We start from the raw sequence: 13618 nt of genomic DNA, 5'->3' as shown, positions 1-13618 counted from the left end.
CATTGGTGAACTGTACTGATATCCCTTCAAGGCCGTCTTTTCTAACTTGGTGCCTTCCAGATGTTTTGGACTGGGGCAGATGGGATTTGAAGCCTTTGATATCTGGAGGGCACCAGGATGGCAGAGGCTGCTGTAAGTTACATTACGACTACAACATCCAACCTGAATATCATGTATATATGTATAAACCATAGATAAGATCCACTTTAAGATCCACTAAAGACAAGAGGGTGTCATTAGGAAAGCAACATGCATTTCTCAAAAGAGGTCTTAGCTTGTTTACACTTAGTCTTGTAGACTTAACCCTAACACTAACACAGCAAAAGTAAATCACAACAGCAAAGGTCATACCTAATATAAACGTTGTAGGTAAATTGTGTAAGGAGCTTGAAAGTACAGTGGTACCTTTGGTTACATACTTAATTTGTTCTGGAGGTCTGTTCTTAACCTGAAACTGTTCTTAACCTGAGGCACCACTTTAGCTAATGGGGCCTGCCGCTGCACGATTTCTGTTCTCATCTTGAAGCAAAGTTCTTAACCTGAGGTAATATTTCTGGGTTAGCAGAGTATGTAACCTGAAGCGTATGTAACCCAAGGTATCACTGCACTGCATGCATAATACATAATACACACAATTCAGTTTAGAGATAACTCTAGCTCCTAAAACCTGCTAAAGAAAGTCTTGTAAACCATGAAACTTCATACTTTAGGTAGAGTCTCCCACAAGGAAAACTCAAAGTATTACAAAAAAAGTTTCAGTCCATGCCTTAATTGGTCAAGCTTCCATGCTGATACATTGTTCAATAGGGCATGCCTAACAAACCAGGAAAGAGCTATTGGGCTTCTCGGGGGAAAGATGCTCCTGAAAACATAATTTTCAGCTCTGTACACCAGAACTGGTATTGTGAATTACTTGGGAACAAAAAGTGCACGAGCTGGTGTTATTTTTCTGCCCGCACGAGGGAATAGAAGATGATACAGAAGCCACATGCAGCACTAGGTCAAAACGCTGTAATTTTAGTAAATTATCAAGTTCCAATAGTTTGCTGTGTTAAGACCGCATTGACTTAAGTCTTCGGCATTCCATCAACTGGGTCAACCCAACGGGAATACCATATGCCAGTAGACAACCGCTGGTCCTTTTGCTTATAAACCTGCTGCAGAAGCATTGGATTGGCTCTTTCCATCTTTCACACACCCATCCTTTGTCCTTCCCCCTCTCAGAGGCATTGACATTGGGAAGCCAGGTGTACCCTGCCACTCACTGCTAATGAAGGTTCTGTGGTGCTCTGTGCCTTTTTGTCATCTTTAGGCATCTAACCATTCTCTAGGGCAGTGTTTCCCAACCTTGGGCCTCCAGATGTTTTTGGCCTACAACTCCCATCATCCCTAGCTAGCAAGACCAGTGGTCAGGGATGATGGGAATTGTAGTTCAAAAACAGCTGGAGGCCCAAGGTTGGGAAACACTGCTCTAGGGTTAGGAGAGCTGTAATGTTCTGTTTATGATGTGGTAAAGCTAGTAGCAATGGTTTGTCACAGCAAACCTAAGTGACTTTAAAAAATGCATTTATCGACAAATCGGAGTTAAAATGTGGTGCTACAAAGAAAAACAGATTTGTGGCCTCTTGTTTACTCATGAATTAGTTGCTTCATAATTAAAATGGAAATCAGATGAGCTTTGTCATTTGCAGCTTGCAATAGAAGATGTGGCCGTGGTTAGAAAAAGCACTGTTTGTACCTTAACAGAGCTATCGGGAAATGTCAGTCTTACAAAAGCAAGTCTGATAGGCTGCAAAAGCCTTGTACAGCTGTCAGATAATCATCATAAAACTTACAGCCAGCTTTTAATGCTGCAAAATTTGCAGATTGTATTCTGCTGGAGGCCATATTCTGCATTTCAAGTGTCCCTGATTTTCCACCTTATAAGCTTTGATTGCTGCATAAATTACCAAAGGAGGTTGAGTGTGAAGATGTTGGTGATTCATATATCATTTAGAACACCTATGTTCCATACAGACACCACCTCAGATCTCTGAAGAGCTGCTTAGACTTTCCTTTGAATGGTGGCTGTCTTCCAGTAATAAGGATCTGAGCTTAACAGCAGCCTGGAACATGGAAAGTTCTTTAGCTTAGCCATTTCCCCAGGCATTGCATCCAGTTGAAGCACTTAGAAAAGATAGCAACACCAGAATGAATTTGGTGATAGATAGAACAAAAGCTTTGACCTCAATATTATACTAAAATGCTATGCCTTTTACTGAAAGGAGTGGATAACAACGTTTTGGTTCATATACTTCACGCAAACCAATACTCTGGCATCCAGACAGAATGACAAATTGTCATTCTTGACTGTCCACACAAAAGAAAGTGGCTATAAACATTAAAGCTGTATAGCTTTACTCAACCATCAACAATTTGTTGTAATCACATTGGGTTGGATCCAGAAATGTCCTATCATTCACTTAGGGAGTCCATTTTAAAAAGCACTCACTCTGGTGAATGCTTCTACAAGTGGAAGGATGTGAGATGACTTTTGCCAGTAATTTTTCCACCAGGCCACTTGTACTATTTTTGAACTATTCTGAGGAGCCCCTCATCCCTCCCAAGCAGATTTTTCAGGGAAGGGAGGGGAAAGGGGAAATACTATTTTCTGACATTTGAGTATATTGAAAATGACTTGCCTGCCTTAAGTTTGTGGGGGGGTCTCTTGTCAGATCAAAACACTGTTCTAAAACCATAAGGGTACCTGTGGATCTTTCTAACCCATTGTAGTTGAACCCTGATGCTATTGTTAAATGTCAGACACTTGGAGTGGGTTGTATCATTGTGAGGTTTACCCAGTAGCCCGGAACTTTTCCAACTGTTGGCTGCAGTGTGTAGGTGTGTCACACAAATGCTCCCCGAGCTCCTCCTGGGGTTGGAAAGGGGTTTGTTTAACATTTGGTTTGCTAGTAAAACTGAATCACCACGTCACAAAATCGCACATGTCTAAAGAGTGCGTCACCAACATGAAAAATTTGGAAAGCTCTGCAGTAGCCATTGCCAACAAAGCTATAAAGGACAGCATCTGCAGGTAATCAGTTAATAATTATAATTGGAATTCAACTTTTGTACACCTTTGCAGGAAGACTAGGGGAAAGTGCAACTCAGGAGCAGGTAGCATGCAAGGTTTGTGCATCTTGTCTCCCTTGAAAATTTGTTAACTGAATCACCTTTAATAATACCCTTCTCATGTGGTGGCCATGTTGTGGTAGAACTGCAAGTTAACCAGAATAATGGTCTACGACAGAATATAGGAATTCCTGATCTTCACAAGGCTGCAAGTGTAGAGCAAGCAGACAGCAGGCCTCAAGAAGATACTTGCAGAATAAACTATGATGACTTGCACAGGTGTGTTTAATGATAATGTTCTATGAAATGGAAACATAATCTCACATAGTTTACGCTATTCAGGGGGCAAAATATTCCTGCCTTCAAAAATGATTAACAATCTGATCTGTGTGATCAAAGGATCTACAGCTAACCCTGAAGACAATTTAACATGTCTCTTTTCCAGATCTAATGTCCTGTCATTGATTATGGCAGTTCTGGAATTGAAGGGTGCAGATGGGATCCAAGGCCATATGGGGTGTGGCTGGAGGAGGGGGTAACCATTCAAAATCTGACCTGTTTTCAAAAACTGCTGTATTTTGAAAATGTGCTGCGTTTTGCTCTGAGTAGACCCATTTAAATTCATGAATATGACCAGACTAGGGTCATTGGGTAGAATTCAGCTAAGTTCTTGTGTACTTGAGGTCTGCTCATGTGAAAGGACTTTCCCAGCTTCTCCCTGCCTTGCTGTGCCACTTAAAATTGCTCTGGAGGGTTAGGAGCTAGTCTTGTTGGGTTAACAGTTAACCTCACTTAGCACTACATTGAATGCCACCCATTAATGTCAGTGGGTCTACCCTGAGTAAAACTTAGTGGAATAATACCACTAAATGTATTTACTGTTCCAACACTTGAATGAGAGAGGCAAATTATTTGTGCTATACAGTGGTACCTCAGGTTAAGAACTTAATTCGTTCCGGAGGTCCGTTCTTAACCTGAAACTGTTCTTAACCTGAAGCACCACTTTAGCTAATGGGACCTGACGCTGTGCGATGTCTGTTCTTATCCTGAAGCAAAGTTTTTAACCTGAAGCACTATTTCTGGGTTAGCGGAGTCTGTAACCTGAAGCGTCTGTAATCCGAGATACCACTGTATAGTGCAAGCTACACATCTAGATGCAATTGACTGAAAACGGAGGTCCAACATTTTGTTTTGTGTTTGCTTTTATTCTAACCTGCTGATTTATGGATAAGGGCTATCCGCAAAGACTTTGCATGGCTAATGAGCTTCCAGTCCGCTTTTGGTTTTCAGATCGCAATTCTGACTGAGAAGCCTGTATGGGTCACTATAAAAATGAACATAATCTGTGGAAGGGATGGATTCAAGCCAGTCTCTCTATATTTACTTTTTAATAGCATTGGTTGAAATAACCTAAATTCTCCCACATCCACCTAATGTAGGAGTACTGCACCGAGAGAGAAAGCTAGGGGACAAATTGCTACCAACTCCCTTACATAAAAGATGTTGGTAGTAAAGTGGGCAGCGAAAAGCAGAGGGTACCAGGGGGATAAAAGGCACATTTTTAAAAGTAACAAGTAGAATCATTTTAAAACTGAAACGGGTGGAAATATAAAGCATTAAGGACCTAAATGCAGCAAGGTAGCAGACCTCTGAGAGAGCTTTAGAAATGTCGCTGGCTGAGCCCAAGGAGTCTGTAGGGTACCATCTCTCTGCCTTCAATGGATGAAAAAGAGCACATCCCTGCAGATTTGGGGAAGCTTTGGGTCTGCAGGGTCCAAAGCCATCCAGTTCCCTGCACACGCCCCCAAACCAGCTACAAAACTGCCAGTCCTGGAGAGGGCACACTCAATGGGAAGGAAGCTCACAAAAGGGGAATGGGGTGGAGAATAAGCTGCTCCTCCCAGACAAATGCACAGTGTCTGCTCTGGTCAGAACAAGCCTAACAGTGCAGGTCATCCCCATAGAGTCTTCCTCACCACCTCCTCCATAGGACAGCTCTGCCCAGAAGATTTTATAATCAACGTTCATTAAATTGCATATATGAAAAGGCAAAACGTCTGTGAAATACTGAAGACACCGTGGTTTATCAGCCCTTTAACTCAACTGGAGTCAATTACAGATTTAAAAGGCTCGCTCGTCATCACACATCTGTTTGCCAGTTTGTATAAGCAATATGTTAAGCGGGATAAGCTGTTGATCATTTTGCTGATCTATCATATCACTATTTTGTTTATGTTAGGGGTAGTGCGAGTTTTCCAATGTGCCTTGGGGAATGTGCATATGTAGGCAGGCCTTTGTGCATTTATTGGAGACGATGCAAAATGCCAGCAACGGTGCAAAATCTCGTGGAGATACGCACATTCTCAAAGGCTTGTTGGAGAGGATGCATAGCACAATGGCTTCTCAAAATTTCAGCAGCACCCTGTGCAATGCTAAAATTCAGTGCCCAACCTCTCGTTCTCTGTTCTACAGCATTGTTTTGGCACCCCCTGCTTGCAGCATGGTACCCAGTGCAACCACTGTATTTTACTAGGAAAGGTGTTCAGTTTCCTGGACTGATGATGCACACATTATCCATCAGGACTACCAACTTGTATGAAATACAGGGCGGGGGGTGGGGGGAGGTAAGGTAAGACACAGACACCATTTGAATGGCAACGCCCAGTAACTTTGGTGGTGGGCAGCCATCTCAAATATTTTAATGGGAGGGGGCAAGGGGCCTTGGCCCCTAGGTGTTGGCTCCTATGTTCTCCATGAGATGTGGTGATTGTGTCCACTGGCTTGTTATGCACATTAGCCATTTGACTCAAATTAGCTCTTTTCTTCTGCTAAGGTCCCAACTAGATGTGTGTCGGCTGGAGGGGACGGGGAAACAGCCCCTCTGAATTTCCTATTTGCATTGGAAAGACATTCTCTATTGGTGCCAAATATTACAAACTAAATATTATGAGGGTACCTTAAGAGTGTAATTCTAGGGCCTATTGGAGGGAGTCCAGTGAGCCATAAGATAGATTTGATCTACTCTCCCAATGTTACTCTGAGATCCGAGTGAGAGATCCAATGTTTAGCTTCCCTCTCCCTCCCTTAGCATCCTTGTTCAGCAAACGTAGCTCTGGTGTCAGTGTGCCAGGCAGAGACTTTGATCTCTGGCATCCTCCCAGTGTGGTGTAGTGGTTAAGAGGGGTAGATTCGTAATCTGGGGAACTGGGTTCATGTCTCCACTCCTCCACATGCAGCTGCTGGGTGACCTTGGGCTAGTCACACTTCTTTGAAGTCTCTCAGCCTAACTCACATCACAGAGTGTTTGTTATGGGGGAGGAAGGGAAAGGAGAATGTTAGCTGCTTTGAGAATCTTTCGGGTAGTGATAAAGCAGGATATCAAATCCAAACTCCCCTTCTTCTTCTCCCAGACCAGCGGTGGAATTTAGACACATTTCTGAGCGTATCTAAACCTATCCTTTCCCTTTCCTTCCCATTGTTTTCAACATCCTGTGCCAACACGGTCAGGGACAGTGGGCGCCTAATTCCACAATATCTGGAGGGCACCACTTTGGCCCACCAACATCTAGAGAGCCATGGGTTCCTCGTTCCTGGACTGTGAGGCTATAGGATGGGAATGAGGAGCCTGTGGCTCTCTAGATGTTGGTGGGCCAAAGTGGTGCCCTCTAGCTCCCATCTGCCCCAATCAGCATGGCCAGGGATGACAGGCATTGGAATAGAAGAAATTCTGGAGGGCTACAGGTTCCCAATCCGCAATAAGGGAAATAGTTGGAAAGAAAATGGGACACACCATACCATACCTGGACTTAAGAGAGTCACTTCTAAAGCTCAATATAATTTATTAGATGAACTAAGAAAGAGATAGGGGACGCAGGTGGCGCTGTGGGTAAAACCTCAGCGCCTAGGGCTTGCCGATCGAAAGGTCGGCGGTTCGAATCCCTGCGGCGGGGTGCGCTCCCGTCGTTCGGTCCCAGCGCCTGCCAACCTAGCAGTTCGAAAGCACCCCTGGGTGCAAGTAGATAAATAGGAACCACTTACTAGCGGGAAGGTAAACGGCGTTTCCGTGTGCGGCTCTGGCTCGCCAGAGCAGCGATGTCACGCTGGCCACGTGACCCGGAAGTGTCTCCGGACAGCGCTGGCCCCTGGCCTCTTGAGTGAGATGGGCGCACCAACCCCAGAGTCTGGCAAGACTGGCCCGTACGGGCAGGGGTACCTTTACCTTTAAGAAAGAGATGCCTACTGAGGAGCAGATCAAGCTCAACAAGGGTGGAATCTACACACATGTACAAACCATTCTGAAAATGCTTTTTTGTTTTGTTTTTTAAATGCCTGTACAGTACATTAAGTTTTCCATAAGGTTTGCCATCGCCATCAAGTGTCGCATTGCATATTGCACTTAAAACACACTTAGAATGTTTTATTTGCAGCCCTATGGCTGAGTCCAAGGATGTAGGAAAGCTCTGCCATGTGGAAGATGAAGATTACAGGGCTGCCCTACGTCCGGACATTTTCCCGGACATCAACAGGATTTCAAAGGCAGAATTGATGTCCAGGGGTTGGGATTTCCAAAATGGTGGCGCTTTGTCCTGGCTCTGAGTCAAGTCAATTGAAAACTCGCAGGATTTTTGGGGGCTCAAAAAAATAAAAACAAAAAGCTGAACAATTTGGGGGGAGCGTTGTCTAAAAAAATAGCTCAAGAATTTCCTTTTTATAAAAATAGCTCGAGAAAAAAAGTCATTCAAAAAATAATGGGATTCTTTTAGCGCAACAACTTGGCTTTCAAAAAAAGCTTGCGTAGCAAGGTATTGAACTTGTTTTTTTTTTTAAAAAAAAAAAAAAAGCTCAGCAATTTCCTTTAAGAATAACTTTCCGGGTGCCCTGGTGAAACAATCTGGCAACCCCAGTAACCATCTGTTTCAGACACAGGCCTTTCAGACACACAAGCGAAGGGGACCGTTTGCAATGCGTGCGGCATTTAAGTCCCGTGTACAAATGAGCCGCGGCTTAACTCTTATCTGCGAAAGCGATCGCGCCCCGCGTGTTTTCTGGACGCGGCTTTTCGCGGGTGCAAAGATGATCTGGCTCAGGCGGCAGCATCCGCAACATCAGCATCATCCCCGAACGAGCTCCACTCTCGCGCGCCCCCTTCCGCCTCTCCCGGCGAAGCGCAGGCAAGGCCCGGCCACGTGACCCGCTCCGGCCCTGCCGCCGCTTTCCTCCCTCCCTCCTGTCGGAGCGGAGCGATCCGAGGCAGGCAGGCGAAGAAACAAGATGGCGGCCGGCGGCGATCCCGAGCGGGACGCCGGCCCTTCGCATTGAAGCCCCTCGGCCCGAGCGGCTCGCCGGAGGCCCTCCTTCCCCGGCGAGGGAGGGGGGGCGGGGAGGAAGAGGGAGAAAGAGCGCAACCGCCCGCTCGGAAAAGCCACCCGAAGGCCCTCGCGCGCACACACAACACCTCCCCCCTCAGCGCTCTCGGCCAGCGCCCAGCGATGCGGGGCCGGCGAGGCAGGCCGCCCAAGCACCAGCAGCCTGCGGCGGCCCCGGCTCGGGCGAGCACCCCGGCTCCAGCAGCCCCGCCGCCGGGCCCTATCGGGGGACTCCGCTCCCGCCTGAGGGGCAGCAGCCGGGGCAGGTGGGCGGCCTCGGCCCAGGCGGCCGGGGCTGCAGGGCCCAAGCCGAGGGGGGCCGCTGCCCAGGCCTCCCCCTCAGTCAGGGGAGGCGGCAGGAGGAAGGGCGGCAGCGGCAGCAGTAGTAGCACCCCTGGCGGGGGAGGCAATAGCGGCCGGGGCAGGGGCAGGTCTGCTGCTGCTGGAGCGGCGGCGGGAGGAGGAGGAGGAGGAGGAAGCCAAAGCAGGGCGCCCGCCGCCGCCTCAGGTGGTGGTGCTTCTTCCTCCGCTCCCAAGAGGAGCGGCCGCAGCAGCCAAGTGGTTTACGACGACCATGAGAGCGACGAGGACGAGAGCGCCGTGTCCGACGACGAGGAAGGCGAGTCCGGGGAGAAGCCCGACTCCGGGGAAGACGAGGCCGTGGCGGAAGAAGAGGAGGAGGAGAACGACGACGACGACTCGGATTACCCCGAAGAGATGGAGGAGGACGAGGACGACGACGCCAGCTACTGCACGGAGAGCAGCTTCAAGAGCCACAGCACCTACAGCAGCACCCCGGGTACGGCGAGGGGTAGGTGGGGTGAGGGGGGTCGCCCCCCACTTGTTCCACCCCGGAGCACATCGCGTTAGGGAAGGGGTGGTGGACGGGTTTTTGCTTTGGGGGGGGGTTAATGGGGTGGTGCTGAACCCCCCCTCGCCATGGGGTGCGCGCTGCAGTGGGGGCAAGATGTGGGGGGAAGGGAAGCGAGGGGCTCCTGCAGGAAGAGGGCAAGGTGCGGGAAGCCACAGTGGCAGAACTTGAGAGAGAGAGAGAAAATAAATAGCGATCCTAGGCTACTTGTTCGCAGGAAGAGGAGATGGCAAACATGGTCTGAGAACAGGGGTTCCCAGTTAGGGGCCCCATCCGTTGCCTCCCTTCTCTCTAATTTTTTTGGTCATTTTTGTGCATGGTCATATCACACATTTTATGGCCTGTTGTTGTTTGTTGCTGTTTTTAGTGCATACCAAAACTCCTTTGCTTCTTAGGGACTACCCTACATCTTGTGCAGGGAATCAACATGTTCCAAAGCGGGGAGCTTTTCAAGTGGCTCTTGAAAAATAGGGGGTCATTAGAATGGGGATCCATGGCCCCATCCCATCCCTTCCTTGCCCTAGCCCCAACTATTTTTTTTTTGTCTTTTTTTGCATGGTAATATCACACATTTTAGGGCCTGTTGTTGTTTGTTGCTGTTTTTAGTACATACCAAAACTCCTTTGCTTATTAGGGGCTGCCCCACATTTTGTGCACGGAATTGCTTTGTAGAGACAGCTACCATGCAGTTGTCAACATGTTGCAAAGCGAGGCTTTGGTGGGGTGTCCGTGGCTCTTGAAAAATAGGGGGTCCTCAGTAATCAGCTAATTGGGAACCACTGTCTTGGAAGAATAAATTGGGGATGAGCGAAATAGCAGGGGAAAGGGAGCTCGTGTGGGGCACGCATGTGATGCTTGGGGAAGGGGGGGGAGTATCTTGCAGACTCTTGACTTTGTGCAAAACTAGGGGGTGGTGTTTTTGTTTACAAAGGAAAGCAGTGCGTTGGGAATAGAGATCCAATTATTGGCGGAAGCGCAGTATGGTTTAAATCATAGCGTGCAAGCCCATCACATGTATTTGTAGTAATTGAAAACATTCAAATGGATATCTTTTTATTTATTTATTTATTTATTTATTTATTCATTCATTTTCATTTACCAATTTTTGTTATGCAGCAGTGTTTGCTTCCAGCTTGTTTTAAAGAGAACTTGTGGTTTTTAATTTTACGGTGACTTTGCCAGTTCAACCATTGGTAGAAATTATGTTCAACTTTTTTATAACAAGTTTTAAGAGTTTGATTGTAGTATGGATCAAGCTGAACTACTAGCATTTTAAGAATGTTTTGGGGGTTTTACTAAAAAAGGTAGATTTAATTCAGCAAAATATTATTGCATAAAATCTTACATGCTTAACTTTCCTTACTTGGTGGCAACTATTTTTATATACTTGCATGTGTTTTATCAAGTACGTAAACAATCAGGATTGGGACTTGTATATTGGTAGATGTGAGTGATATGACAGTTCTGTGCTTTTACAGTTTGACAAGGAAAACCCCAGTGTGGAATATTGAAATAGCTTACATTTTACTAAATATGCCTGTACAGTACAGTGGCTATGTGAAAGTTATGGGGGAAATCGGACCCATTTTTCATCTATATCACAGCATCAAAAGACACATTTCTCTATATTAAAATGGATTTTGAGTTTTCCAAGAGGCAGTTAATTTTGTTTGTTGTTAAGGTGCTTTTATAAAGGCAAGCTTTTCTAATTCACAATATGAGAGTGAACACTGTATGAACAAGTTTAAAGTTTTGTTTAGCTGTAATGGTTCCTAGCTGTGGTTTTTCCCTTCACTGTGGCTTTTCAATGGCAAGGGATTATTTCATAGTACTAATAATATTTTTCTATATTGACAACATAGGAACTGAATTTTTTTTCAAGGAGACCTTCATAATTGTTCACCTGTAGAAAAGCAAATGTTAGTGCTGTTTAGTTTGCTTCTAAAGTGTATATTTTAATTTGGATATGATTCAGTTTCTGAATGGATTTGCCACAGTTCTAAAATGTTATGTGTTAATGTTAATCAGATCAATTCAGAAACTGAATCATACCCAAATTAAAATATGTATTGTTTTGTATCTAATTTGTGTTGTATGCTAACATTGTGCCACTGATAGATATTTGATGTCTTGCAGTAGAGATGACTTTTTCACACACACACACAAACACACACACACTGATTATTCTAACGGTTTTTAAAAGAGTTAAGAGTTGGTGTTAAAGGTTATTCTATATCAAGTGATCCAGTCACATTTACCTTACCATTTTATATTGCTTCCACTTTCAGTTTCCTGAAAGTAAAGTGGTACCTCGGGTTACATATGCTTTGGGTTACATACGCTTCAGGTTACAGACTCTGCTAACCCAGAAATAGTGCTTCAGGTTAAGAACTTTGCTTCAGGATAAGAACAGAAATTGTGTTCTGGCAGCGCGGTGGCAGCAGGAGGCTCCATTAGCTAAAGTGGTGCTTCAGGTTAAGAAAAGTTTCAGGTTAAGACCTCCGGAACGAATTAAGTACTTAACCCGAGGTACCACTGTAGTGTAAGAAACAGTCCCAAATTTCAGTTCAAAATTTTTTATCCCATCCTGTTTTTTAGTTATGAGGGTTTGAAATTTCAAAGAATTGGCAATTTTGGTCTACACAAAAACCTTACAATCTCAACCTAGATTTGAGATACTGTATGTCAAAACTAAAAATACCAATCTCTTCAGAACGTCATTGGCTTTAATATATGTCACATAATATTATATGTCACCTTTCTTTACATTTTAAAGTTAAGTTACAAAATTTTAAATTTTAAAAAGTGATTTAAAATAATATGTTCAGAAATTTCCAAAAAATGTATTGATTATTTAATGTTTCTAAGCGCTACCTGCAAAATTTCATCAAAATTTCTCAATGAGATCACATTAATTTATATATATATAAGGTACATACATGTCTGCCTTACTGGGTTCTATTTCGGATAAATGGGTCTTCTTGGAGTAAAACAGAATAAACTAGGCTTCAAAATATAATATCAGTTATTTTTCAGGCATTTGAAAAGCTAGTCAGCCTTTAAAAATGTGTTTCAAGGCAGCGTGATAGCTTGCTGTTGCTTGATAGAATTAACGCTTTGAATTAATTCTTGTTTGTACTTCATTTCATGATCTATCTCAATTCTGAGCTGAGTTCTTAGTTTTTTGCTCAGTAAGGCCAAAATTTTCAATGTATTATTATTTTTAATTTCCAACCCTCATAGCTCAAAAACGGGATGAGATAAAAAATTAAAATTTTAGATTTTAACTTAGTTTTGATCATTCAACAAGTACAAAATATTAAGGAAATTGGATGACATAAGGTTATATATATATATATATATATATATATATATCACTTGACACGGAATGACCCTTAAAACAAAACAGCCAGATTTACTTTACATGTATTTCTTGCGGCTGCTGCTTCTTTCTGACAGTTGGTGTCAGGCTTTCCTTGTTTTTACAATGGCCAATGATGGTCCATCAATCGGGTTCAGTAGCTACTTATGTTTTTGTTGTCCTGGTTCATCAGCAGCGAGGTGGTATACACTTGTCAAATCATGCCTGCCCTGCTGCTCCCCTCTTTGCTGAACAAGGAGGAACCAAACCTGAGCACTGGCCTAGAGATAACAAGAAGCAACATAATGCTAATCCACTGCTGTAGTTTGTTTCCTCCTCATGGGGAACAACTGAAGAGTAGGGCAGGTGAACTTGAACAGTGTGCACCTGCATTCTGCTGGCTTCTGGTATGACATGGTTTGTTTGGCCCTACCATAATCTTTTGGTTGTGATGGTGTACTGGATGGCAAATACTGCATCCACCTATTGACCTACTTGGTTCACGCAAACCCACGTACATAAACACACCCTAGAATGTGTGTTGTTAAAGTTCTATAGAATCAGTGTTAGAAACTTAGGTGTATAAGCTAGGCGCCAAATGGCTCCTTAAACCGAGGTTGCAGTTGCCGAAATGGAATTTCTAGTTGCCATTTTGGGGCAAGACAGCTCTAAAGTCTTGTTTTCCAAATGATGGACTGACTGATTGATTCTCAGTTAAACACATGGCTAGTTCAAGACGACAACCTTGAGCTAGGTTAAGAGCTTTGAGACCTCCCTCAACCAATAAAGTGAGATGAGCGCCGCAACCCCCGAGTCGTTCACAACTGGCCCTAACAGTCAGGGGTCCCTTTACCTTTACTGAGAATTTGTTGTTTCTGGAAAATAATTATGAGTAAAGTCGAGTGACTA

At 44.5% G+C, this 13618-nt stretch overlaps 1 protein-coding gene across 29 annotated transcripts in view; it reads left to right on the top strand.

Annotated features, from left to right (window-relative positions):
• Positions 1 to 8369: 8369 nt before the first annotated feature.
• Positions 8370 to 13618, top strand: part of BPTF (bromodomain PHD finger transcription factor) — a 65185-nt gene continuing 59936 nt past the window's right edge. For 17 of the 29 annotated variants that reach the window (XM_083727307.1, XM_083727306.1, XM_083727326.1 and 14 more), the window contains exon 1: positions 8371 to 9276. In XM_083727307.1, the coding sequence (XP_083583433.1) occupies positions 8601 to 9276 (676 nt within the window). In that variant the 5' untranslated portion in view covers positions 8371 to 8600. Of the gene's footprint in view, positions 9277 to 13618 lie in introns of all 29 variants that reach the window. The other 12 variants (XM_083727319.1, XM_083727321.1, XM_083727310.1 and 9 more) reach the window with 1 other exon arrangement.

Source organism: Podarcis gaigeae (genome assembly GCF_964106915.1).
Source record: "Podarcis gaigeae genome assembly, chromosome: 2".
Lineage (NCBI taxonomy): Eukaryota > Metazoa > Chordata > Lepidosauria > Squamata > Lacertidae > Podarcis > Podarcis gaigeae.
This window is presented reverse-complemented; position numbering and strand designations above follow the sequence as displayed.